General features: G+C 44.2%; 1 protein-coding gene across 1 annotated transcript in view; it reads left to right on the forward strand.

Annotated features, from left to right (window-relative positions):
- LOC122789856 overlaps positions 1 to 27,810 on the forward strand; it is a 764,503-nt gene that overhangs the window by 597,008 nt on the left and 139,685 nt on the right. The window contains exon 4 of the mRNA XM_044057290.1: positions 6,665 to 6,826. Within this exon, the coding sequence (XP_043913225.1) occupies positions 6,665 to 6,826 (162 nt within the window). The remainder of the gene's footprint in view (positions 1 to 6,664; positions 6,827 to 27,810) is intronic.

Raw genomic sequence — 27,810 nt, forward strand, 5'->3', positions numbered from 1 at the left:
GTCGAGGCCCAGGTTAACAACGACCGCCACCAGTACTGTTAGCCAACAGGGTGCTGGCAGAAATTGGGCTACTGTTGGCCGAAGGAGAAGAGGAGGGCGAAGGCATGCCCGAAGGCAGGAAGATAGGAGGAAGGTTAGGAGTGTAGCAGTGAGGGTAGGAACTTTGAATGTTGGCAGTATGACTGACTGGTATAGGAAGAGAGCTAGTTGATATGATGGAGAGAAGGAAGGTTGATATATTGTGTGTGCAAGAGACCAGATGGAAGGGAAGTAAGGCCAGGTGTTTAGGAAACGGGTTCAAATTGTTTTATCATGGTGTGGATGGCAGGAGAAATGGGGCAGGGGTTATACTAAAGGAACAATATGCCAAGAGTGTTTTAGACGTGAAGAGAGTCTGTCCGAGTGATGTTTATGAAGCTCGAAATTGATGGTGTAATGATGAATGTTGCTAGTGCATATGCTCCACAAGTTGGGTGTGCGATGGATGAGAAAGAGAAATTTTGGAGTCAGTTGGATAAAGTTGTGGTGAGTGTACCCAAGGGTGAGAGACTAGTGATTGGAGCGGACTTTAATGGGCATGTTGGTGAAGTAAACAGAGGGGATGAGGAAGTGATGGGTAGGTATGGTGTTAAGAGGAATGCAGAAGGTCAGATGATTGCGGATTTTGCGAAAAGGATGGACATGGCTGTGGTGAATATTTATTTTAAGAAGAGGGTGGAGCATAGGGTGATGTACAAGAGTGGAGGAAGATGCTCACAGGTTGATTATATATTATGTAGGAGGGCCAGTCTGAAGGAGATTGGAGACTGTAAAGTGGTGGCAGGGGAAAGTGTAGTTAAGCAGCATAGAATGGTGGTATGTAGAATGACATTGGTGATCAAGAAGAGGAGGAGGAGTGTGAAAGCTGTGCCAAGGATTAAATGGTGGAAGTTAAAAAAGGGTGATTGTGAAGTGGAGTTTAGGGAAGAGTTAAGACGGGCACTGGGAGGCAGTGGAGAGTTACCGAATAGCTGGGTAACTACAGCAGAACTAGTAAGGGTGACTGCTAGAAAGGTGCTTGGTGTGACATCTGGACAGAGGAAAGAGGACAAGGAGACCTGGTGGTGGAATGAGGAAGTACAGGAGAGTATACAGAGGAAGAGGCTGGCGAAGAAGTGGGATTGTCAGAGATGAAGAAAGTAGACATGAGTATAAGGAGATAAGGCGCATGGCAAAGAGAGAGGTGGCAAAAGCTAAGGATAGGGCATATGGAGAGTTGTACGAGAGATTGGACACTAAAGAGGGAGAAAAGGACCTGTACCGATTAGCAAGACAGAGGGACAGAGCTGGGAAAGATGTGCAGTATGTAAGGGTGATAAAGGATAGTGAGGGAAAGGTACTCACAAGAGAGGAGAGTGTGTTGAGTAGATGGAAAGAGAATTTTGAGAGGCTGATGAATGAAGAGAAAGAGAGAGAGAAGGTTGGATGATGTGGGGATAGTGAATCAGGAAGTGAAACAGATTAGCAAGGAGGAAGTTAGGACAGCTATGAAGAGGATGAAGAATGGAAAGGCTGTTGGCCCAGATGACATACCAATGGAAGCATGGAGGTGCTTAGGAGAAATGGCAGTGGAATTTCTAACTAGATTGTTTAATGAAATTTTGGAAAGTCAGAGGATGCCTGAGGAGTGGAGAAAGTGTTTTGGTACCCATCTTTAAGAATAAGGGTGATGTGCAGAGCTGCAGTAACTACAGAGGGATAAAACTGATTAGTCACAGCTTGAAGTTATGGGAAAGAGTAGTGGAAGCAAGGTTAAGAAGGGAGGTGATGATTAGTGATCAGCAGTATGGTTTCATGCCAGGAAAGAGCACTACAGATGCAATGTTTGCTCTGAGAGTGGTGTTGGAGAAATAGAGAAGGTCAGAAGGAGTTGCATTGTGTCTTTGTAGACTTGGAGAAGGCATATGACAGGGTGCCTAGAGAAGAGTTGTGGTATTGTATGAGGAAGTCGGGAGTGGCAGAGAAGTACGTAAGAGTGGTATAGGATATGTACGAGGGTAGTGTGACAGTGGTGAGGACTGCAGCGGGAGTGACAGATCCGTTTAAGGTGGAGGTGGGATTACATCAAAGATCAGCTCTGAGTCCTTTCTTATTTGCAGTGGTGATGGACAGGTTGACAGATGAGATCAGACAGGAGGCCCCGTGGACTATGATGTTTGCAGATGACATTGTGATCTGTAGTGAGAGTAGGAATCAGGTTGAGGAAACTCTGGAGAGGTGGAGATATGCTCTAGAGAGCAGAGGAATGAGGGTCAGCAGGGCTAAGACAGAATATGTGTGTAAATGAGAGGGAGGGTAGAGGAATGGTGAGGATGCAGGGAGTAGAGTTGGTAAAGGTGGACGAGTTTAAGTACTTGGGATCAACAGTTCACAGTAATGGTGAATGTGGAAGAGAGGTGAAGAAGAGAGTACAGGCAGGGTGGAATGGGTGGAGAAGAGTGTCAGGAGTGATTTGTGACAGACGGGTATCAGTAAGAGTGAAAGGGAAGGTCTACAAGAGTGTAGTGAGACCAGCTATGTTATATGGGTTGGAGACAGTGGCATTGACAAAAAGGCAGGAGGCAGAGCTGAAGATGTTAAGATTTGCAATCGGTGTGACTAGGATGGATAGGATTAGGAATCAGTATATTAGAGGGTCAGCTCATGTTGGACAGTTTGGAGACAAAGCAAGAGAGACGAGATTGCGTTGGTTTGGACATGTGCTGAGGAGGGATGATGGGTATATTGGGAAAAAGATGCTAAGGATGGAGCTGCCAGGTAAGAGGAATAGAGGAAGGCCTAAGATAAGGTTTATGGACGTGGTGAGAGCGGACATGCAGGCGGTTGGTGTGACAGAGCAAGATGCAGAAGATAGGAAGAAATGGAAAGAGATGATCCTCTGTGGCGACCCCTAACGGGAAAAGCCGAAAGAGAATGATGATGATGAGTCTGGGTAAAGGGGCACAGCTAGATAATTTGTCAGCCTTTCCCAGGAGTGTCTGTGAAGTTGTATAAATACTTATCTGTGTGTTTGGTGGGTCAGCTACCTGGGCAGGGACACGAATCACTGGTGGGACAGAGAGGGTACTGGAGGTTAGGTTGCCAGCTAAGCTGAGATCTGGACCCTATAGCTGTGCCAGTGGGGATTGCGGACCTGAAGATCAAGGGAGCAACAAGCCCCAGACTGATCTGTGTTCACTTAAGGGAAATTGTACTTTGTGTGTATTTGTTATCCTTTCCTCTTCTGTGAGACAACCTCCCTGGTGTTAGTGGTGAGGATTGAAGCTCCTTGATTGCTGGGCCAGGGCACGGTCATCACACATGGCATTGTGCATTCTTATGATCCCACTTGCAGAGATGCACGAGGAAACTTCAGTGGTTCCTGAAAATTGCTTGGAAACTGCATCCCCAGTCCTTGAAAACCCTATTGCCTCTTTCCATGTTTGAAAAAGGAATTCCTATGGTGGAAGAAAACCACAGAAAGGAACCCTCAGGTGAATTTCTCTTTACCAGAAGCAGACAAGACCATCACTGAAAGTGTAAGTACTTGGTCTCCTCAGCCGAGAGAATTTCATATAAATCCAAAAGGAACTACTAGTAGTCTACTTGGCCACAAAAACCTTTCAACAAAAGCCTAGGGATCCTGCAAATCTGGACAGACCACAGTGATATGGTATATCAACATGGGAGAGGGACCTCTTGTCCTACTCACTGTGCAGTCTTTCTGGAAAAATTTGTATGCTTGCTCAAGAAATAGAAGTGATTCTCATAGCTTCTTATTTTCCAGGTCAGAACAGTACCCTGACAAATCCTTAAAGCAGGGACCTTCTAGACACCAGTGAGTGGATGCTGAAGAAAGAGGTCTTCCTGGACCGAACATTATAGTGTGGGATCCCTTAAGTAGGCCTTCTCACATTTCATCTGCTCTAGGACTCTATAAACAGGAGTTTGGATTATAGATGTATTTTCCTTCACATGGTTAAACTGGTTCCTGTGTGCATCTTCTGCCCTTACTCCTGATCAACAGGGTACTGGCAAAAATCTAGACACAAAGATCTAGTATTATCCTGGTGGCCACCTCCTGGCCAAGACAACACTGGGTCTTACTCCACCTGATACTTGAGGGGGAGATTCCTAACTCTACTGCAGAAAGTAGATTATCTCAGCCAAGCTAAGGATCCGTCTTCCACCCCCACCTAGCCACCCTCAGGTTAACAGCTTGTTGGATTGAGTTTTGATACCAAGGAATGCATCCTGTCCAAAGGACTATGAAGCCCAATACTAGGAAATCATGCCTGGCAAAATGGAAAAGAATTTCCACATGGTGTCAAGGCAAAATCACTAACTGTTAGACATTCAGTCTTGCTGTTCCTGTTCACCGTCTTTAGACAAAGACTTTCCTATTCTGGCATTAAGGTACATGCATCAGCCATGTCTGGTTGCATGCACAGTGCCCCACCTATTTTGTCACACTGCCACATGAAACCTTTTCTGAAAGGAGTGATTCACTTGAAACTACCCAGAAGGAACTGTATTCTGGCATGGGAACTAAAAATTGTTAGACAAAGTAACTTTTCACAGTCTTCCACAGTGATAGGGGGCACCCTTAGAACAAACCCATCTTTTATGCCCAAGGGTGGTATCAGAACTTTAAACCAGGGAATCCACTTACCAGGCTTAAATTCACAGAACAAGACAAGCAATTTGTCCACTCCCTGGGTGTACTCAGGCGAGACTGGGTACTATTTAGGTAGGGCAAAAAAGAAATTATAGAGCCTGTTTGTAAACAAACCATTTCAAAATGGATAGCTAACTGCATCAATTGTTACTCACGCCATGGAAAAGCTGTACTTGGGTATATTAAAGCCCATTCCACCAGGACTAGGGCAACTACTACTGCTTTCCTCAACTGAGTCTCAACCCAAGTCATCCTAGACGCATCCGTGTGTGACTCTGTGCACATGTTTACAAAACACTATAACCTAGACAATGTCTCCAGGACTGGAGCAGGTTTTGCTGCTGCCATCCTGCAAGATCTGGTTTCCTAAGGTCATACAGATGACCCACCACCGAAGTTTAAGCTTTGGGAGTACTCCCAAGAATCAGTACTGCAGTATTGACTTATGAATAACATAGTGTAGTTGTGTCCCACTTAGCATAATTGTAGATATTTGAGTAGATCATTGTTGCAGTACATACGCCCAGTCTGCAACCCCTCTATCTGATGACCACTTATTTCCCCCTTACTGGGTGAAAGTGGTAGAAGAGTTATTTCTTGCAGATAGTCCTCTTCTCTCCATCATTCCCTCTCTGCCTCCTATGTTTTCCCCCTCCTTACTTTATTTCAGGCAACTGGGGAGATTGTGCTGTCCTTCAATTTCAAACTGCTCATTCACTGCTTAGAAAGACCTGAAGATGGCACCAAGTGATATTGTACCCGTACGTCTAGACATCAGTCTTTTGGATATCCGTTGGCTAGTATGATGTCAAGAGTCTGGAAATCGGGCCACACATGGGTTTCTGCATGATAGGAAGACCTAAGAATCAGTACTGCAGCACTGATATACTCCAACATCTACAATTAGGGTAAGTGGGACAACTGTACTTTCTTAAATTCTGACAAAAGAAGTCAGAGTATCTTAATTGCCAACAGTTGAAAAGGGCAAAGTATGGATGTTGCTTTAGCATGCTATGGCTGTCCAGCATTGCTGGCAATGTACATTATACTGAACCTTTTTTCGGCATGCAGAAGTGGCAGGTTAGGAACCGTGCTATGTTTCTACCTTTAGATGCATGTCATACTTTGTGACTAATGTTGGTAGAGTTTCATTTATGTAATATTTCCTGCTGTCCAAGAATGCGTCCTGAATGGTAAGGTTTCACCCCATGCTCGAAGTGCTCCTCTAGAGCTCAGGTCCGCAATGTGAAACATTTGTTGGCATGTGACTGGCGTTGTGACTTGGATACTTTAGAGTATGACCAGAATTTATAGTGCGTTTAAAAACACAACACTTGAATTGGGATGCATGGCGATGCTTAATTTATGTTCTTATCAGGAAAGCTATGCCCATGAAAAATATTTAACTTGCTAAAGGAATTGAAGCAAATGCTTCCTGACGTTTTGGGTGTTGCCCCCCTAATCCAGGGCATCACAAATGGATCTTTTACAGGATGAGTGTAATGGCTACTGCTAAAGTCCAATTAATTTTTATGTGAAATGGGGAATCGTATACTTAAGGATACACTGTTTGCATAATATGATAATTTTTAGAAAACCAGTGATTGTTTCATTATACTGGAGTGGATGTGGCAGTTAGCTAGATGCATCTAATTTGTTACACATTCAAGGAGGTGGTGGTATCTTTTCTCTTGTGTTTTGTCCACTGGGGTCCTGTCTTCAAAGTTTTACTTTTTTAATATCTTTTGTTACTGGCACTAGAGCCATCCAGGTGCCTCAGATAGTGATCATTTATAGTGGATTGTGAAGTGCAATTTTTGCCAGTCTAAGCTTGCTAAAGAGGCCAATTTTCCTGTGACGTCTATGCAGCTATGGTCCTGCACTGTAAATAAGACACTTTTTTTGTCTTTTGAAAGTTAATTATTGTAACACCTTTGAGTTTAACTTTTTTTCCCTTTTCTCAACCAGAATTCTAATGTCCGGCTTACCAGTTTGAGACGAAGATCATGGACTGACATTACTGATTTCCCACAAAAAGGTTTAACCACTGAAGTCCGTGCCAAAGGATTCTTGCGCAAACCGACACAGGTTTGGCTACCACTGAAGGATACACAGGAGAATGTACAAAAGGTGAAATAGTTTTAAAGCAGCCCTGATCCACTTGTGCTTATTGACTTTTTGAAGTGCATTTAAATGCTCAAAAATAGGAAATGTAGAAAGTGTAAATGGTATTAAATGTAGGGGATTATGATCGGGTTACTGACCATAATAGGTTTGTGTTTGAAAAGTGGATTAAGTGAGTCAGTGCAAATAGCTTTAACAACTTTAAAAGCAGTAACACAAAACACTGCTAGTCATATGGGGCTAGAAGTGAAGTGTTGCTATAATCAGTCCACAACTTTAAAGGAAATGTGCTAGATACATGGCTGTTACACACTTGTTAAATATTACAGCTTTCAGTTCTAAGCCACAAAGTTTCCAACATAGTTGGGCAAGGTTTGCTTTTTGTATGGCTATGCAAGGCTTGATGATGACATTGAAGTCTGCATGGGGACCTTGCCATAATGAGATTTTAATTTTGAAACAGGAGCATTACAAACCAATTGTTCAGCTAAATCTGAAGAACTCTGGAGATGCAGTAAAATGTTAGGCTTTGGCATTTCATCTTGTATTCTTCATAGTGTTGGAGTTTTGGTCTTGTGTATTTCTATAAACGATGCAGAATATGCTACCCACAAGAGCTACTCTTGCTTAGTCTTTGGCTGTGCAGTGATTATACCTAAAATGTGTGGCCAACTGCATTTCACAAAAAAAGATTTAGTGTCGAGTGTGACATGCTTGGGATCACATTCATTATTTCTAACTCTGCTCTTACTACTTTCCTTGGAAAAATGGATTTCTGTCTGCAGGTGAGGGGGAGCTTGCTCCTCATGTGGAGGAGTCCTAGCATTTTGGGGGTTTTATTCCTGAGTAATGGGAATTGAGAGACTGACCCTGCAGATGTGTGTAGTGATGAGTCCTGCAGGCATGTTTTTGGACTGGTGATAAAAGGGGGGAACAATCATTGGAGAAAGATCTCTGCTTGCTTAGTCTGTATCCCTATCTTCATCTGTGACCATGAGCTTTGTGTAGTGACTGAAAGGATGTGATGACGGATGCAAGTGACAGAAATGAAGTTCCTTCTCAGGGTAGCTGGGCTCACACTTCATAACAGATTGAGGAGTTTATCTGAGTATGGCCCTCCATCTATTGGATGTACACAGCCAACTCTGGTATTCAAAACAAGTGCATGAGTTAAGGAAGACAGGCTTTTTGTTCCTTTGCTACGAGGAGGGGGAGGACTCATGGTTACCAAGAATACACTTCTAAGGGAATTTATTACTGCATATTTTTCCTTTGTTAGCAAAGTTGATTTCCTAGTGCCTGTTACAACAGTGTCTACACTGCAGACTGTAGTGCCATGGCCGCTTGGTCTTCGATACATAACTTTCAGTATTTTTAGCTTGATCACAGCCTGGGGAATAAAGCATCTTTTGGACAAATATTTCAGGACTCTGTGCTCTTTGTATGGTCCTTTAACTCCTTCCACCTTGAAAGTAATTGGTTTCATTTAAGCTAGAGATCCACCAAGGAAGGGTTTTCTTGTTGGTCATTTGGTATATTAATATATCATAAGCGTGCAGCAACTCTGTTTAAGTTAAAACTCCTAGTGGCTAACCTCTCTTTCCCAAAGTTGTGATCAAAAGTAATGTGCTAGATCTTCAGATCAAGAAATAGTTGAAACGCTTGCCCACCTGATAGTGTGGAAATGCATATGTGAAAACTGTCCTGTGTAATAGGTGGGAGTAATAGCAGTCTATCATAATGGCTAATCTGTTCATATCATGTAATGTAAATGGCCTTTAAGGGATAGACAGAGTATTGAATTATATTAAGAAATATAGGATGCAAATAGCAATGCTGCAGGTGATGCATTTGGATAGAAACGAGCATATGATTTTGGCAAATGTGATTGGGATGGATGTTCAGCAGAATGCCTGGAGCAAAGGAAATGAGTAATACTGATTGCTAAAGGAGCTGCAATAGTAATAGAAGAGGGGAAAAAAGACAATAAAAGTTAAGTAGCTATTGGTAAAGATGGATTATCGTGTTTATATTCCACCAAAAACTGCTGTTATTGAGCTTACATTTTGGTAGAAAGTCACTTTCAGCAGGGAATGTTTATGGATGGGGACTGGAACTTGATTTGCAATAGTGAGGATGTATCTGGGAGTCCTAGAAGGGAAAATAAGAGTGTAGAAAGAAATATATATTTCATGTGGAATATAAATTTAATAGAAATTTTGACAGAATATTTCCAAGGTACAATAACTGGACTAGACTGAAAAAATTTCATAGCACATGTATTTAAAGGAAAGCTTTGACACAACCGATGACTCTCAGATTGTGCTAAGCTAAATATGCAGGGTAAGGAAGTAGAAATGAGACACTGGCACTTTGACACTTTCCTACTTCTCTGAGAGGAATGGGTAGTGTAAGTTTGAGAATTATTAGGAAAGACAGGAATTTCTTCAGAGGGGGTAACCGCAGAGTAATATAAAATGAAAATGGATTTTAAAAGTAGGGTAGACCTAAATGAGAAAGATGGGACATGGGGGAAAAAGTATTTAGAGGGAATGACAAATGTTAGTGTTGCAGAATAAGGGAGATCTGATAGAACAAGAACAGGAGCTAAAATTAAAATAAGTCAATATTTGGATATGTATACGTTTAGAAAGGCACTGTTAAGCAGCTATTTTCAACAACTCCAGCTTACCAAAACTTTTAGCACTTGGCAACAGAAAGAAAGTTGAGCCAAATTTAGGAAGCCTATGGCAAGAACATTTAAACTAGAGATCATGTAGAGGTATTAAAAATATTTTGGAAATGTTATAACTGTATAAAGCAGAGGAATGTTGAAACCAAAGGCACAAATGAAAATATTTATGGAAGACGTGATTGTGACATTGTTAGATGAAGATGAGGCTTGACAATTAATAGCTAAGATCGGAAGAGATGAAAGTGTTGATTATACAGCTAACATGAACAGACTGTATTCCTGTAGAGGTTTGGAAACTATAAAGGGAAAAAGTGATAAAGATCTGGAAGGTTTTGTTTAACAATATTTTAAGTGAGCACCGACATCTTTGAAGAAACACTGTGCTTGGGTGTATTACCTAAAAATGGTAAAGACCCTTCAGATAAGTTTTAAGCCTAATTATAAAGGTTTGTCTATACTGGCTAAGACAATGACAAAGATGTTGCCAAAGTGGGTAGATATTGATCAGTGTGATTTTGATAATGGTAATACGTTCATTTGATCGGTCTGTGGATGGCCTACCGGTGAATGTTCGAAAGCAGTACAGCAAATTCTGGAACTGACTTCGGCAACCCGAAAATAACTTTTGTCAACCAAAAAAAGTTAGCGACTGAGAAAACTGAAAGTAGCCACAAAAACAGATGGATGTTAGCGCTTTCTTTCACTTTATTCTTATCGTGAACTTCCTCAGAAAACCAGGACGCCTCCCAAACATCCTGGTTTTAAACCCGTTAAACAGGAAATGATGTTATAATATTAAATATCTGTCACAATAATGAAATGTACATTTTATATGTTTTTTAAAAATGTACTTTTATATATGGGGGGAAAAATGCTTTGGCTGAGTAAACTAAGCCTAAAACTGAAAAGTAAGGGCTATCACACCTGTCATACTATTTAGCCTTGTGTTTGACCTGTGGAAAATATTACGTCGGGAAAACCGAACGTAAGTTAAAACAGCGGGTCTATGAACATATAAGAGATATAAACAAAAGAAATGTTAACGCCCTTTTTAGGCACACTGAGGTATGTATAAAAGCCAACATTAAGTTTTGGGTTCTTGAAGAGGTTACAAGTGACAGGGGAGGTGATTGGGAATCCCTACTTGAGTACAGAGAAATGATTTGGCAACTCAGGCTAGATGCCTGTGGTTCCAATGGGATGAACGATCACCTCTCCATAAAACCTGCCTTAAAACTATTATCCAATAACCCTAAATTGAGTTAAATAGTTTTGAGTGGGTATATTGGATCTGGAAGGAGGATGTTTTTGATAAAATAGACAAAATAAATTAATGAAATAATAAGATACTATTCTCATATGTTTATATACAGTATACATAAAATACACCTATATATATATATTTATATATAGATAGTGGTTGTTTTCTGTATTTTTGATGACATCTGGAGCACTTTTTATGTAATTTATGTATTCAACCTACTTTAGTTATTTATTGTGGTATTTTTTTACAACATTTAAGACCATACATGTATTATAATAAAATGTTTTTTAGGGTTATACATATATTTAAATTTAAAATGTTTTTAATATATTTTTAGATTAGTTTTTTAATATTTGGCACTTAGAAAATGCTCGTATTTTGTATTAGGTTGTGGATTTTTTGATTCAGCATTATGTATTGATTTGATAGGATAACAATCTGGTTGTTATTCAATTAATTAATCAGCTGGTATTGTATTTAAGGTCAGTTAACATAGGATACAATGGATTCTGATGAAGTCTTGATGAGATAGATGAAAGCGCGCTCAATCCCAATTGTGTTTGCCATGCTGTTTTTGGTGTTCTATTAAATCTACAGTTTTTTATACTGCGAGTGGTTCACATAATTTTGTGCTACGATACTTAATGTTCACTGGTGTCTGACGTGTTACTGGAGGATACCCTTTATGGTTAAAGCAAGCGGAGGTGTTTTTGTTTCAGTTTATTCTTTCTGGCGTGGAGGAGTGGTTGATTTGGTTTTTTTTGAAAGTGTTAGGATTCTTTGGCTTGGGTTTCAGGATAACATCCAAAAGTCTGTTTTGACTTTTCACATGATTGTTTTCTTGGAATGTCTTTGTTAAAGGAGTTTTCACAGGAAAAAAGTAGATCTCTATATGTATTGCTGAGGTTTTCCACTCAAACTAAGGCCTCATCAAGGAAATTTCTAATGATGTAAGGATATTCATGTTTCACTGTTGCAGCCCTGAAAGCCCTCAGTCGGCCCAACTACTAGAGAAAAATCCTTCCAGCTAACAGGTTGGCGGGTACTAAGACCGACATCCATACGCTCAGGTATAAAGGTAGCCAGCCTATGTCAAAAGCAGTCTTTTCTTGCCGTGGAAGACCTGAAGCACAGAAGCAGCATTCAAGTGCATTTGCCTGCTCATGTCAGAGAGAAGTGTCGACAGACAGGTAAGAACTTTGGGGAACTTTTCCTTTCTTTGCACATGTCAGATGGTCAATAATTCACTTTTGTGGCAAGCAGATCCCACACAGCCTTTCACTTTGTGTTCCTTGCCTAGGCCCTGATCATGACTTTGCTGTCACTTTTGTGCGTGTTTTAATACTAGAACTATCAGGCATAGAGCTGATTTTCTTGCAAAGTTTCTTGGCCAACAATCTGTTCAATTATCATTTATGGCATCCATTAGTTGTACCAAATTTGATTAGCCTAAGTGTATAAAAAGATAAGCTCAGGCCTTCAGACAACCATCCATCTAATCCTGACTCCCTTCCAGGCTTGTGATTCTTGAACAAGTTGAGGCCTAGGAGCCCCCTTCACTTCTAGAACCAATGACTGGTCTCTGTCAGGACCCTTTTGGAGTCTGACACACCATCTCTCCCATCCATTTCCACACAAGCCTTCGACAATAGTTCATCTGTTGGGCTCAGGACTGCTCAGTAGGCCTTGGCTTCTGAAGAGCATGCACCGCCTGGAGACTTGACAAGGCCTCTGCCCACTACAGCTCTGTTGCATTTTCACCATCCTTGAGAGATGGGCATGAGGGTGCTGGACACTCCTAGGCATAAAGACCTTTGTCACTCCCAGGAGGCCTTTGGTCCCTAGGTCTGCAGGGCTCAGCATCACAGGGTTCCCAGCAAGACCTTATCAGACTGGCAGAAGATCTTTCTCAAGTCTAGACAAACTGTTGCCACTGGTGAAAAGAAAAAAGATGAACCTTCTGAAATTTATCAGGATACCCCCATGTCCGGGGAAGACTCTGACTTTGAAGTCTTTGGATCTGAAGAAAGTCCCTCATTCACTTCCTATGAGGACTTTGCCTCTGAAGAGATCCTCCCTTTTGCCTCCCCACCAGAGGATCTCATCTTTGAGGAGATCCTCCATGCCATGAGACAATATTTCAAACGGCAGACTCAGGATTACCCACAGGCTAAGAGGGAGGATTGGGGAGCTCCTGGACTTAGCATAACATAAGCCTTTAGCTATCCCTCCAGTTTTGGAAGTGGTGGATGATTTCCAGGAATCTTCTGTTAAGCCTGACTCACTCACCACCCGCCTCTCAAATGCCAGACAGGTTTGACCATGTTCAAGAATCCCAGAAATTTCTCTAAGAACCCCTCTGCTGACCCTGAAGTGCTCTCCCAGAACCCAAGGGAGCCAGTTCTTCCAGAAATCCTATTCCTACAGATAGAGACCAGGGCCCTTGACAGGTTTGGAAAGGTCTATACATCTGTGACACTGAGGGCCCTCAACTGCCATTTACATATGATTAAGTACCAGGCTACCCTTAACCAACTTAAACAGAAGGTGTCTACCCTGGAGGACAAAAACCTTTCCAAGGTTTTGTCAGAACTCAGTCATGCTAGTGCACATGTAGCTAAGCATTCTCTACACTGGATATGGTGCCATGGAAGCATCTTGCAGAGCTGCCTGCTACTGAGTTGGTGATTAGTGCTTTACTCAGAACAAGCCCTTCCAGACCATGTTAAATCTAATCTGTTAGATGCCTCCTTTGACAAGAATGTTCTTTTTGGCCCAAAAGCAAAGGAAGTGCTGAAAAAGATGCAAGACAAAGCCAAGTCTTGGCAAATGGTGAAAGACTTTCTCCATGTGCAGCCTCCCAGGTTTAGTAGAAATTACCCCTGCTAAACACTGGTCCTTTCCTCTTTGCCTAGAAGTAGCCAGGGGAAACCTCAAAGGGAAAGACCATGTAGACAGAATGCAGCTCCCCCAAAAAGCTAGATAATAGACCTCAGAAACCATAAAACAAGGGAGTTCTAGACCCCAAGTGACTCACAATGACTCCGCTGTCGCACCCTCAACCCAAACCCAGGAGGAAGGTTGTCTCTTCTATCATACCTGCGCCCTAATATCAGACAAGTGGATTCTAGACATTATTGCAAATTACTACAAGCTCATTTTCAAAATGCAATTAAAACCTTCAGGTTTTCCAGATGTCCTAAATGAAATGGCAGAAGCCCTTGTTCATATTCAAAATCTGAGCGCAAGGAGCAGTAGAGCCAGTCCCCCCTCTTCAGCAAGGAATCTGATTCTATTCCAGACTATTCCTGGTTCCCAGGAAAGAAGGCTCTTGGCGCCCTATCCTGGACCTGTCAAAACTCAACCGGTTTCTCTTGGTTCCCAAATTCAAAATGTTAACTCTTCAAAAGCTCCTTCCCATGCTGTCCCTGCAGGCCTTCATGATCTCGCTAGACCTAAAGGATGCCTACCTTCACATTCCTATACAAGAATCCCAAAAGGCATTCCTTCACTTCAGGGCAGGATCCAGTCATTATCTATTTTCTGCTCTGCCCTTTGGCTTATCTACTGTACCAAGAGTGTTCACAATATGCCTGGCTCCAATAATAGCTTTCCCTACCTGGATGACTCCCTTTATACAGTCAAAAGATCCTTCCAAACTACTCTAGGATCTCAAATTCATCCAGAACCTCTTATCTTCTCTGGGGGTTCACATTGAACCCCCACAAGTCCATCACTTCACCAGCCCAAAGGATTGTTTTCCTGGGGGCCTTCCACGACACCACTCTGAGTGCTTTCTCCCCCCAGAAAAAGTGCATTTCCTGACAGATTACTTCCAAAGGATCCAAATGAAGGATTGGATTTCAGCAAGGGAGTTCTTAAGAGCCCGTGGCTTTATGCATCCTTATGGTTCCCCTCGCAAAACTGCACATGAGGAAGCTGCAGTGGTATCAGGAACATATGGTGCCAGAACTCCAAACCACTAAAGATAGCTTCCCCTCCTTCCTTGCCTCAAACTGGAGTTTGCATGGTGGGCACAGACTTGTGCCCTCAACCCAGATCTCCCCTTCATATTCAGTCTTTAGAGACAGACCCTTACAACAGATACCTTAGAGACAGCCTGGGGGGGGGGGTCACTTCCACAACCTAGGGCATGTGGGAAATCAACTTCAGAAACGGGCACCTGAATGGGAAAACTCGTGGCTCTACAAAAAGGCCCAATAGTCTCCAAAGAAAAATGGACTTCAGGTGTCTTGCTAGTAAAGACAGACAACACCACAGTAAATGTGGTACATCAACAGACAAGAAGGAATACCTTCCTACCCCCTGTGCCATCTAGCAATGCAAATCTGGGAAATAGCACACACTTTGGGACTGCATCTCATGGCGCAGTACCTACCAGGAGTTCAGAATGTTCTTGCAGACTGCCTCAGCAGGAATCTTATGGACCCTCATGAGTGGCACTTGCACTCAGAGATTTTCTAGACCATAATCCACTCCTGGTGGGGGGGGGGGGGTTCAAATGGATACTTTTGCATCCTTGCAGAACATGCAATTGCCAAACTTGTGCACTAGGATCAAACAGGAGACTGCCTGGAAAACAGATCCCATGGACCCATCTATCCATTTATGGATCCCGCCATGCTCCTAATTTCTTGAGTACTGTTCAAGATAAGGGAGGAAGGCCCACAAGCAATATTGATAGCCCTAGACTGGCTCAAACAGCATTTGTACCCTCTCCTCCTCCAGCTCTCCAGCCAGGAACAGTGGATTCTGTCAGAGGGTGGACCTCCTCACTCAAAGCAAGGGAAGGGTGGTTCATCCCAACCTGCAGAACCTCTGCTTGGCATCATGGATGATCCCACAATAGCCTACACAGTTGCCACCCTAAGTAAACAGGTGCTAGACATCCTCAGGGAGCCAAAGACCTAGCATTAGGAAGTCTTACAAAGCCAAATGGAAAAGGTGCTCTATTGGGTGCAAAGACCACCACCTTAGAACCAAAGTCAGTTCACATTTCCAGCATTTTGGAATACATGACTTCACTGCAAAATCATTGACTTTCCTATTCAATTAAAATCCGTACTTGTGCCATTTCTGCTTGTGTGCTTACATGCACTCGTAGCTTTTTTCCACCCACTCTGACAATTTCTCAGGGGGGGGGGGGGTCATACACATCAGGCCTCCCAGAAGTATTTCTCTGCTTCCATGGGACCAGAACTTTGTTTTAGAAAATTGACTTTACCTCCCTTTGAACCAGCAGCATCTGCTGACTGCGAGACTGCAAGGTAGCCTACTTCAGATTGCAATATATTCACATTTTTCCTTATTTAGACAACTTGCTTGTTTTCTGCAGTCTTTTTTTGAAAGTGTTAGGATTCTTTGGCTTGGGTTTCAGGATAACATCCAAAAGTCTGTTGTGACTTTTCACATGATTGTTTTCTTGGAATGTCTTTGTTAAAGGAGTTTTCACAGGAAAAAAGTAGATCTCTATATGTATTGCTGAGGTTTTCCACTCAAACTAAGGCCTCATCAAGGGAATTTCTAATGATGTAAGGATATTCATGTTTCACTGTTGCAGCCCTGAAAGCCCTCAGTCGGCCCAACTACTAGAGAAAAATCCTTCCAGCTAACAGGTTGGCGGGTACTAAGACCAACATCCATATGCTCAGGTATAAAGGTAGCCAGCCTATGTCAAAAGCAGTCTTTTCTTGCCGTGGAAGACCTGAAGCACAGAAGCAGCATTCAAGTGCATTTGCCTGCTCATGTCAGAGAGAAGTGTCGACAGACAGGTAAGAACTTGGGGGAACTTTTCCTTTCTTTGCACATGTCAGATGGTCAATAATTCACTTTTGTGGCAAGCAGATCCCACACAGCCTTTGACTTTGTGTTCCTTGCCTAGGCCCTGATCATGACTTTGCTGTCACTTTTGTGCGTGTTTTAATACTAGAACTATCAGGCATAGAGCTGATTTTCTTGCAAAGTTTCTTGGCCAACAATCTGTTCAATTATCATTTATGGCATCCATTAGTTGTACCAAATTTGATTAGCCTAAGTGTATAAAAAGATAAGCTCAGGCCTTCAGACAACCATCCATCTAATCCTGACTCCCTTCCAGGCTTGTGATTCTTGAACAAGTTGAGGCGCCTAGGGAGCCCCCTTCACTTCTAGAACCAATGACTCTGGTCTCTGTCAGGACCCTTTTGGAGTCTGACACACCATCTCTCCCATCCATTTCCACACAAGCCTTCGACAATAGTTCATCTGTTGGGCTCAGGACTGCTCAGTAGACCTTGGCTTCTGAAGAGCATGCACCGCCTGGAGACTTGACAAGGCCTCTGCCCACTACAGCTCTGTTGCATTTTCACCATCCTTGAGAGATGGGCATGAGGGTGCTGGACACTCCTAGGCATAAAGACCTTTGTCACTCCCAGGAGGCCTTTGGTCCCTAGGTCTGCAGGGCTCAGCAACACAGGGTTCCCAGCAAGACCTGATCAGACTGGCAGAAGATCTTTCTCAAGTCTAGACAAACTGTTGCCACTGGTGAAAAGAAAAAAGATGAACCTTCTGAAATTTATCAGGATACCCCCATGTCCGGGGAAGACTCTGACTTTGAAGTCTTTGGATCTGAAGAAAGTCCTTCATTCACTTCCTATGAGGACCCTGCCTCTGAAGAGATCCTCCCTTTTGCCTCCCCACCAGAGGATTTCATCTTTGAGGAGATCCTCCATGCCATGAGACAATATTTCAAATGGCAGACTCAGGATTACCCACAGGCTGAGGGAGGATTGGGGAGCTCCTGGACTTAGCATAACATAAGCCTTTAGCTATCCCTCCAGTTTTGGAAGTGGTGGATGATTTCCAGGAATCTTCTGTTAAGCCTGACTCACTCACCACCCGCCTCTCAAATGCCAGACAGGTTTGACCATGTTCAAGAATCCCAGAAATTTCTCTAAGAACCCCTCTGCTGACCCTGAAGTGCTCTCCCAGAACCCAAGGGAGCCAGTTCTTCCAGAAATCCTATTCCTACAGATAGAGACCAGGGCCCTTGACAGGTTTGGAAAGGTCTATACATCTGTGACACTGAGGGCCCTCAACTGCCAATTGCATATGATTAAGTACCAGGCTACCCTTAACCAACTTAAACAGAAGGTGTCTACCCTGGAGGACAAAAACCTTTCCAAGGTTTTGTCAGAACTCAGTCATGCTAGTGCACATGTAGCTAAGCATTCTCTACACTGGATATGGTGCCATGGAAGCATCTTGCAGAGCTGCCTGCTACTGAGTTGGTGATTAGTGCTTTACTCAGAACAAGCCCTTCCAGACCATGTTAAATCTAATCTGTTAGATGCCTCCTTTGACAAGAATGTTCTTTTTGGCCCAAAAGCAAAGGAAGTGCTGAAAAAGATGCAAGACAAAGCCAAGTCTTGGCAAATGGTGAAAGACTTTCTCCATGTGCAGCCTCCCAGGTTTAGTAGAAATTACCCCTGCTAAACACTGGTCCTTTCCTCTTTGCCTAGAAGTAGCCAGGGGAAACCTCAAAGGGAAAGACCATGTAGACAGAATGCAGCTCCCCCAAAAAGGCAGATAATAGACCTCAGAAACCTTAAAACAAGGGAGTTCTAGACCCCAAGTGACTCACAATGACTCCGCTGTCGCACCCTCAACCCAAACCCAGGAGGAAGGTTGTCTCTTCTATCATACCTGCGCCCTAATATCAGACAAGTGGATTCTAGACATTATTGCAAATTACTACAAGCTCATTTTCAAAATGCAATTAAAACCTTCAGGTTTTCCAGATCTTCTAAATGAAATGACAGAAGCCCTTGTTCATATTCAAAATCTGTGAGCGCAAGGAGCAGTAGAGCCAGTCCCCCCTCTTCAGCAAGGAATCTGATTCTATTCCAGACTATTCCTGGTTCCCAGGAAAGAAGGCTCTTGGCGCCCTATCCTGGACCTGTCAAAACTCAACCGGTTTCTCTTGGTTCCCAAATTCAAAATGTTAACTCTTCAAAAGCTCCTTCCCATGCTGTCCCTGCAGGCCTTCATGATCTCGCTAGACCTAAAGGATGCCTACCTTCACATTCCTATACAAGAATCCCAAAAGACATTCCTTCACTTCAGGGCAGGATCCAGTCATTATCTATTTTCTGCTCTGCCCTTTGGCTTATCTACTGTACCAAGAGTGTTCACAATATGCCTGGCTCCAATAATAGCTTTCCCTACCTGGATGACTCCCTTTATACAGTCAAAAGATCCTTCCAAACTACTCTAGGATCTCAAATTCATCCAGAACCTCTTATCTTCTCTGGGGGTTCACATTGAACCCCCACAAGTCCATCACTTCACCAGCCCAAAGGATTGTTTTCCTGGGGGCCTTCCACGACACCACTCTGAGTGCTTTCTCCCCCCAGAAAAAGTGCATTTCCTGACAGATTACTTCCAAAGGATCCAAATGAAGGATTGGATTTCAGCAAGGGAGTTCTTAAGAGCCCGTGGCTTTATGCATCCTTATGGTTCCCCTCGCAAAACTGCACATGAGGAAGCTGCAGTGGTATCAGGAACATATGGTGCCAGAACTCCAAACCACTAAAGATAGCTTCCCCTCCTTCCTTGCCTCAAACTGGAGTTTGCATGGTGGGCACAGACTTGTGCCCTCAACCCAGATCTCCCCTTCATATTCAGTCTTTAGAGACAGACCCTTACAACAGATACCTTAGAGACAGCCTGGGGGGGGGGGGTCACTTCCACAACCTGTAAACCCAGGGCATGTGGGAAATCAACTTCAGAAACGGGCACCTGAATGGGAAAACTCATGGCTCTACAAAAAGGCCCAATAGTCTCCAAAGAAAAATGGACTTCAGGTGTCTTGCTAGTAAAGACAGACAACACCACAGTAAATGTGGCACATCAACAGACAAGAAGGAATACCTTCCTACCCCCTGTGCCATCTAGCAATGCAAATCTGGGAAATAGCACACACTTTGGGACTGCATCTCATGGCGCAGTACCTACCAGGAGTTCAGAATGTTCATGCAGACTGCCTCAGCAGGAATCTTATGGACCCTCATGAGTGGCACTTGCACCCAGAGATTTTCTAGACCATAATCCACTCCTGGTGGGGGGGGGGGGGGTTCAAATGGATACTTTTGCATCCTTGCAGAACATGCAATTGCCAAACTTGTGCACTAGGATCAAACAGGAGACTGCCTGGAAAACAGATCCCATGGACCCATCTATCCATTTATGCATCCCCCCATACTCCTAATTTCTTGAGTACTGTTCAAGATAAGGGAGGAAGGCCCACGAGCAATATTGATAGCCCTAGACTGGCTCAAACAGCATTTGTACCCTCTCCTCCTCCAGCTCTCCAGCCAGGAACAGTGGATTCTGTCAGAGGGTGGACCTCCTCACTCAAAACAAGGGAAGGGTGGTTCATCCCAACCTGCAGAACCTCTGCTTGGCATCATGGATGATCCCACAATAGCCTACACAGATGCCACCCTAAGTAAACAGGTGCTAGACATCCTCAGGGAGCCAAAGACCTAGCATTAGGAAGTCTTACAAAGCCAAATGGAAAAGGTGCTCTATTGGGTGCAAAGACCACCACCTTAGAACCAAAGTCAGTTCACATTTCCAGCATTTTGGAATACCTGACTTCACTGCAAAATCATTGACTTTCCTATTCAATTAAAATCCGTACTTGTGCCATTTCTGCTTGTGTGCTTTCATGCACTCGTAGCTTTTTTCCACCCACTCTGACAATTTCTCAGGGGGGGGGGGGTCATACACATCAGGCCTCCCAGAAGTATTTCTATGCTTCCATGGGACCAGAACTTTGTTTTAGAAAATTGACTTTACCTCCCTTTGAACCAGCAGCATCTGCTGACCTCAAGTTTCTGATTTGGGAAACAGCTCTGCTACTAGCTATCACTTCAGCTAGGAGGGTTTCTGAACTGCAGGCCCTCATGGCAGTTGAACCGTTTATTTTTTCACAAGGATAGTTTCTCTTGGGACCAACCCATCCTTCATGCCCAAGGTAATCTCTGACACCACCCTGAATCAGGCAGTCTATCTACCAACCCTCAAAATAAAGGGAGAGAATTCTGCGTTCTTTGGATGTTTGCAGGCAGCTATGTTTTTGCCTGGATAGGACAAAAGCTTTGAGAGAAACTGAGCAGCTTTTCATTACCTCTGCCCCTGGTGTGGGAAGCAAACTAGCCTCCAAGCAAGCTACTTCCAAATGGATCTTCCATTGTATCTCATTTTGCTATAGCTTTCATGGCAAGGTATCCCCCAGTTGGGTATTGGATCTTACTCCGCCAGAGCTACTGTTACTTCTGCTGCCTTCATCAAAGGGGTTCCCACCAAGGGCATTTTGGAGGAAAGTCATCTGGTCCTCTGTGCATACTTTCACCAAACACTACCATTTAGCATCCTTTTCTAAATCTAGAGCAGGGTTTGCCACTGCTATCCTGCAAGGACGTCTTCTCTTCTTCCTAGCATCCTTCCATGCTCTTTTCTGCTTTGGGAATTTTCCCTAGTAGTCTGCGCTGCAGCAGTAAAACATGAACATAGTACAGTTGTGTACACTTACTATAAATGTAGATATTGGAGTGTATGCCCAAAACAGCAAACTCAAGCTGAGCTGACAGAAGGAGTTTGGGCACCAAGTACTTCAAGCTTTCCTGCCACTGAAGAGCACTCCTCTTTCGGTCTTTTGATAAGTGGTCCACTGTCGTTTTCCATTGCTGTGAAAAACTTAGACATTTACTATTGACAAACTCTGTGAAAATACACATTTTAAGATGAAATGTTTTTCCATGTCAACTGACTTGATAACATTTTGAACAGGCGAATTACTTTCACGTTTGTGGAAAAGTTTAACTTTTACCTTTTCTGAGATAAGTGTATTTTACTTTGGGGCTGGGTAAGACTTTAAAGTGCCTTATTGTGCTTTTGGTAGAAAGTTACTAACTAGTTTTAATAACTACTGCTGCCAGGCTTCCCTAGGAATTGGGAATCTTTCTGCTTAACCGTGGAACAGCCTACAGGTTCCTTGGTTCTTTTTTTCACACACAGAAAGGAATGTAATAAACAACTTTTGCCAACACACAAGGGTGCTAAATGTCTCTGCCACAGTCTTCTATGGCCATTTCTGGTTCCTCCGATCATTCACCATTTCCTTGGCTCCTGTGGTCTACTCCTCAGTCTCCATTGACTGGGAGTCAGACATGTTCTCTGGCTGTTGGAGTGCCCTTGGTAAGCAAGGGAGAATCTACTCTATCTTGAGAGACTGGGAAGGGAAGCACCCAACTGACTAGCCAGAGTGTTGCACCTATCTCTAGGGAGGTTTTTACTGATGTGTTTAGAAATTCCTGTCTAAAAGAAGCAAAAAACATATGATGTACATCTCTGACTGGCTTAGTTACTTGGGATAGGAGGGATTTGTTGGGCTTGGCTCAGGTTTTTGTACAGGTTCTTGACTGCTCCACTTAAGCCGTTTTTCTTTTTCTGAAGAGGTTTGTTTTTGAACCACAAAATGTGAAGGGACTGACAGGATTTTTCAGAAGCTACTCCAAAACTCCTGATGTTATGTAGTCTAGTCTCACCTACATTCTTAGCTGTGGGTTCGGAGCCGAATGTGTGCTCCAACTCTGCCATACTTTTAGCTTGAAGTCTTTCTATTGGCTGGGCTAAGATGGTATCCTATGCTGCACTGCCCTCTATCCCCAGATCTCGTTTGCCGCTCGTGTAGCTCAGACATGGTCTCGTTCTTGGCTGTGGCTAAGTACCCTTTTTCTTCTTTATCAGAGAAGTTTTTTTGCAAAAAAAGCTATTTTAATAGCTATTGTGTGTGTTCTTGTCTGTATGAGTGTTTATTCTGTGGTATCACACTAGCTGTTTCCAACGGACTAGGCCCATTTCAGTTAGAGGACCTAGTCTGTCCCCTTACTTTCCTTGTGTGCTATGTCCAAAGATACTAAGGCGCATAAGCCCTCAGGCTTCAAGAAATGCTCTAGGTGCAGTTATAAAAATGTCCATTACCGATGGACACTGTGTGTGTACTGTCTGGGAGCGATTCATCTCCAGGAATCGTGCAGTTTCTGTCATGCCTTTAGTCCGCGTGTTCTTCAGGAAAGGAAGAATAAATTGATTTTGAAGGGACTTCTGAAACCCTCCTTTGAGGAGGGTCTGGCGAGTACTTCCAGCTCTTAGGCAAAATCCTCAAAAGCAAAAAAGCGATCTCAGTCTCCCCTGAGCCACCGGAGAAAATAGCAAAGTCTGCATCGACATCCTCTGCTCCATTGTCCTTGGTTTGCATCGACATCCTCTGCTCCATTGTTCTTGGGGCTGCAGGAAGTGTCAGTTGTTATGGAACCTGCTTCGGCTCCAATCTTCTTGGAACCTGTTCAGAGCTGATCGCCTAGCATTAGCCCAGTATCCTCTCCTCACAGGTCCCCTTCAGAGAGGAGGTCTCAATCTCCTCTTCTATCCTCCAAATCTTCCAGGACCTTATCAGATGTAGATGTCGATAGTGGTGCAGAAACCTTTTCAGTCATCGGTACTGGCAAAATTGTTCTTTGCTCCAACCCAGTCTGCTCCGGAGCCAGTCCCTCAACCTGCATTGATACTTCCTCCTCCAAGCATATCTCTGCTTTCGGAGCTGGAGTGCTCTGCTCCGTGTGATGTCCCTAGGTCAGTTCCGACAGCCCCTCCTGGCTTATCAGTTCAGACGTCAGCTCCAACCCCGTTGGCGCTGCCCACGGGGTTCAGGACTCTGGATTCTTTTGTCTGACCCGAGGGAGAGGTTGCAGGACACCTCTCTGCTCCTAGTCTCCCTCTTGGCGCTTTGGCGCAGGTAAGTCTGACTCCTGTTTTGGCTTCGAAAAACGACCAGCCTCCGGACCCGGGAGGACCAGCCTTCAAGGCCATGGGGAGCACGCTGGCCAGGTAGTTAGTGGTATCATACGGGGTCAGTCATTCTGTCCCCTACTACACCGGTGCAGGTCTCTGATCACCATCTATCTCTGGAAAGCGGAGCCCCAAGGCCTCAGGGTACCCCCACGAGTAGTCCCCATATTTCTGAGGGCCCCTCAGAGTTTTTGCCTGAGGAGCCACACAGAAAAAAGACTTGCAAGAGGAAGCACATAGATTCGCAGGATGAGTCTCTCGCATCAGACACTGACCTTGAGGAATCGGAGGGGTCCCCAAAGTCATCCTCTGAGGATGTTTCTTTCTCTGACATCCTAGAGATTTTGAAGCAAAGAGGTGACTGACCATCCAAAGCCCCCTCCAAGGAGGAATAGGTCTTCCTGAAGGCCTTTGGTGCTCAGCCCTCCGCCTCCTGGGTATCTCCGACCTTCAAGCTTCTGGATTTGGTTTGTCGAAGAGTGTGGGAAACCCCTGACTCTGTGAGACCAGTCCTCAGGAGACCCGATAAATTTTTGTCTGCTCCTCCTGATAAGGAATTTCTGTCCAAGGGAGTCCTGGTGGATGCCATGGTAGTGGCAGCTGCCACCCACAAGGAATTAGCCAATACTACTCCCACCGTCCATCCCCCTAACAAGGAGGCTAGGACTATGGACCTGTACAGAAAGCGTACGATGTCCTTCAAGAATGCAACTGCAGTCCTTACATATGGGTTGTCCTGCCTCAGGCAGCCCTTCGGTCGGCTGGATTCCAAAGTCTGGGTCCAGCGTCGGCTGATGTCGCCTCTTCCCCGACGTCAGAGCGGCTGGGGTATAAAAGCATTAGTCGACGCCATCTTCAGTCTTTCTTGCCGTGTGGTGCCCAAAGCAGAAGCAGTTTGCAAGTGCCGGTCGGCCAGCTCCTGTGTTTTCAGTTACCGAAGTCATCAAAAAGCTAAGTACCCTGTTGGGGATCCTTTTCTTGCCTCAGCCGATGTCAGATAAAACTGCAAAAGTTAATAACTGTTTGTCTTGTGGTAAACAAATACCTCATAAGGACTTCCATTCTTACTGCCTTCCCTGCCTTGGCCCAGACCACGCCGTCTCGGCCTGTGCTGCCTGTGCTTGCTTCAATAAGCGCACACTCAGGCGCCGGGCAGAATTTGCTGAAGATTTTTTTGGGGAAAATTACTCCTATATCATGCCATCGGAACAACCGACAACACATTTCCAAAAAAACGGAAGGACCGGGACTGACATTCTCGGCCCGCGACTTCCACCGTCTCCACGCCAAAACCTACCACGAGTGCATCGGTCTCTTCGGAGGCGGTACTTCTACCGCTCCAGTACGACTACACCGCTTTACTGATCACTTTGGCCCCGGAGGCTACTCCGGTGCCGGTTGTTAATTTTCCTCCTGAAACCGAAGCCCAAGATTTGCCTGACACCATACTGGTGGACAAAGTTACTCCAGCACGTGGGGCAGCTAGGCCTCCGGTGTTTGTCCAAGGCCTACACACGTGCTAAGGCTGCCAGCCAGGCTGTTTCACCCTCCCAAATCTTTTTCTCAGGGTCCCACTTCTGATAAACAGATCATGACTTTAGCTGCAGATCTAATTTCCTTAATCAGAGGCTCCCAGGCTCATCCAGACAGAGGTTCTCAGCCGCCTGCAGACAAAGGCCTACGGTTGAGCAGACAGATACCCTTTCCTCAGATGAAGCCTCTGGTGACTCAGACCATTCAGATTCCCAGGAAGAATCCTTCCAGGCCTACGAGAATTCTGATGCTGAGGAATCTATTCCATCTGCCTCTCTTCCTGAGGATATTTCTTTCGGGGAAATTCTCCACTCCATGAGAGAGCATTTTCAGTGGCAGGGCCAGGAATTCTCTGACTCCAGGAAAAGGCTTCGTACTTTCCTCAAGTTACCCCAGCACAGGCCTTTAGCTATCCCACCAGTGTTAGATGTATTGGATGATGTGTACTCAGACTCGAGTGCTTCTCCTGATTCTCTCCCTCCTGCTCCTGTCAAGCCAGACAGATATTACAGGGTTCCTGAAGCCCATAAACATCTCTTTAAGGCCCATTCTGTTGATCTAGAAACTATTTCCCAGGGGCCCAAAGGAATGGCCACTTCTACGGCCAAAAATCCTTTGCCCGCAGACAGGGAATCTAGGTCCCTGGAGAGGTGGGGCAAAAAACTTTATACCTCAACCACCCTTGCCATGAGGGCCCTTATCTGTCTTTTTCATATGTTTCAGTATCAGGATTTCTTGATGAATGATTTGCAGAAAGTTAGCCTCTCCTGAGCCTTCAGATAGAAAGGCCTTACAGGATTTGGTTCATAATACACAGCAGGTTAGCAATCATTTCCTTCAGTGTGGTTATGATGCATTGGAAGCTTCATGTAGGGCAGCTATGACAGGGGCCGTCATACGTAGACATGCTTGGTTGAAAGAACAGGCTTTGCCAGATCATGTTAAAGTATAGCTTCTAGATGCACCTCTGGAAACGCAAGCTATTTGGTGCTAATGCTCAGGATGTGTTAAAATCAATTGAGGAAAAGGCTAAATCAGTATAAACAGTCAAAGATTTCCTCCAGGTTCAGCCTCCAAGTTCCAAAGGGGAAAAAACAGGCGTGCTCGAGGTAGGGGGCAATACCGAGGCTCTACAGGGGCCGCCAATGGCAACCGGCTAATCAGAGAAGTGCCACAGCAATTTCTACTGCTCCACAGGGACAATCACAATGACTTGACTTTGACACCGCCGACCAAGGCCCAAAGAGAAGTACCTTTAGGCGGAAAATTATCCTTATTTTCAAAAAATTGGCATGTTTTAACAAAGGACAAATGGATTCTGGACACAATTGACCCAAGGTTACAGGTTCCACTTCCATACTTTACCAACAAGACAAGGCATGCCAAACCTGCCACAAAATCAAAGGGCAGAGGCACTCATACAAGTTACAAAGCTGCTATAAATCAAGGCAATAGAAAAGGTTCCTCCTCAGGAACAAGGCCAGGGATTCTACTCAAGACTGTTCCTTGTTCCAAGAAAAGAAAAGTAATGGAGACCTATACTGGACTTGGCCGCTCTAAACACTTTTCTCATTGTGCCAAAATTCAAAATGCTGATGCTCCAGCAACTTCTTCCCATGCTGGGCAAGGGGTCTTGGCTGGTTACTCTGGACCTCAAGGAGGCATACCTGCATGTCCCAATCAGACACAGTTGCAGAAGATACCTCAGATTTCTTGCAGGGTCAGAGCATTATCAATTCTCAGCATCGCCTTTTGGCTTATCTACTGCGCCCAGAGTATTCACGAAATGCCTGGCATCAGTAATTGCACACTGCAGACTCCAGGGGATACAAATATACCTTTTCCTGGACGACTGCCTTATACAAGCGGACAGCAAGCAAGCCTTGATAAGAAACTTGAACTATGTCATTCAGTTACTACAGGCTTTGGGATGCACAGTCAACATTCAAAAATCAAGACTACTGCCATCCCAACAAATAGTTTTTTTTCTAGGAGCCAAACTGGACACAAACTCACAAATGGCTTTCCTCACAGAAGAGAAACAAGAGTAATTACCAGATTACTTCAAAAGCCTAGCAAAGCACACCCAGATGACTGCAAGGAGAATCCTGCAGGCCCTGGGTTTCATGGCATCTTGCATTCTTCTGATTCCACTGGCAAGACTACACATGAGGAAACTACAATGGTACCTAAAAAGTTTATGGTCTCAACACAGCCACAACTTAGAAGCAATTATCCCACTCTTTCCATGTCTACAAAAGGAATTGTTGTGGTGGGCTCAAGCAAGCCAGCTAAACAAAGGCATGTCTTTCAACAAACCTCAAACAAGCCAAACCATTACAACAGACGCCTCAGATCATGGATGGTGGGCGCACATGGAGGGCAGATGTATTCAAGGGCAATGGGCACCCCGAGAAGTACATCTACACATCAATCAAAAAGAGATGATGGCAGTAATTCATGCAATCGAGGCCTTCGGAAAATTTCTTCAGCAAGGTCATCTGCTAATAAGGACAGACAGCACCACTGTTATGTGGTACATAAACAAACAGGGCGGTACTCATTCTTACCCCCTCTGCAGAC

Source organism: Protopterus annectens, chromosome 15.part0 (genome assembly GCF_019279795.1).
Source record: "Protopterus annectens isolate FY-2018-M chromosome 15.part0, PAN1.0, whole genome shotgun sequence".
Lineage (NCBI taxonomy): Eukaryota > Metazoa > Chordata > Ceratodontiformes > Protopteridae > Protopterus > Protopterus annectens.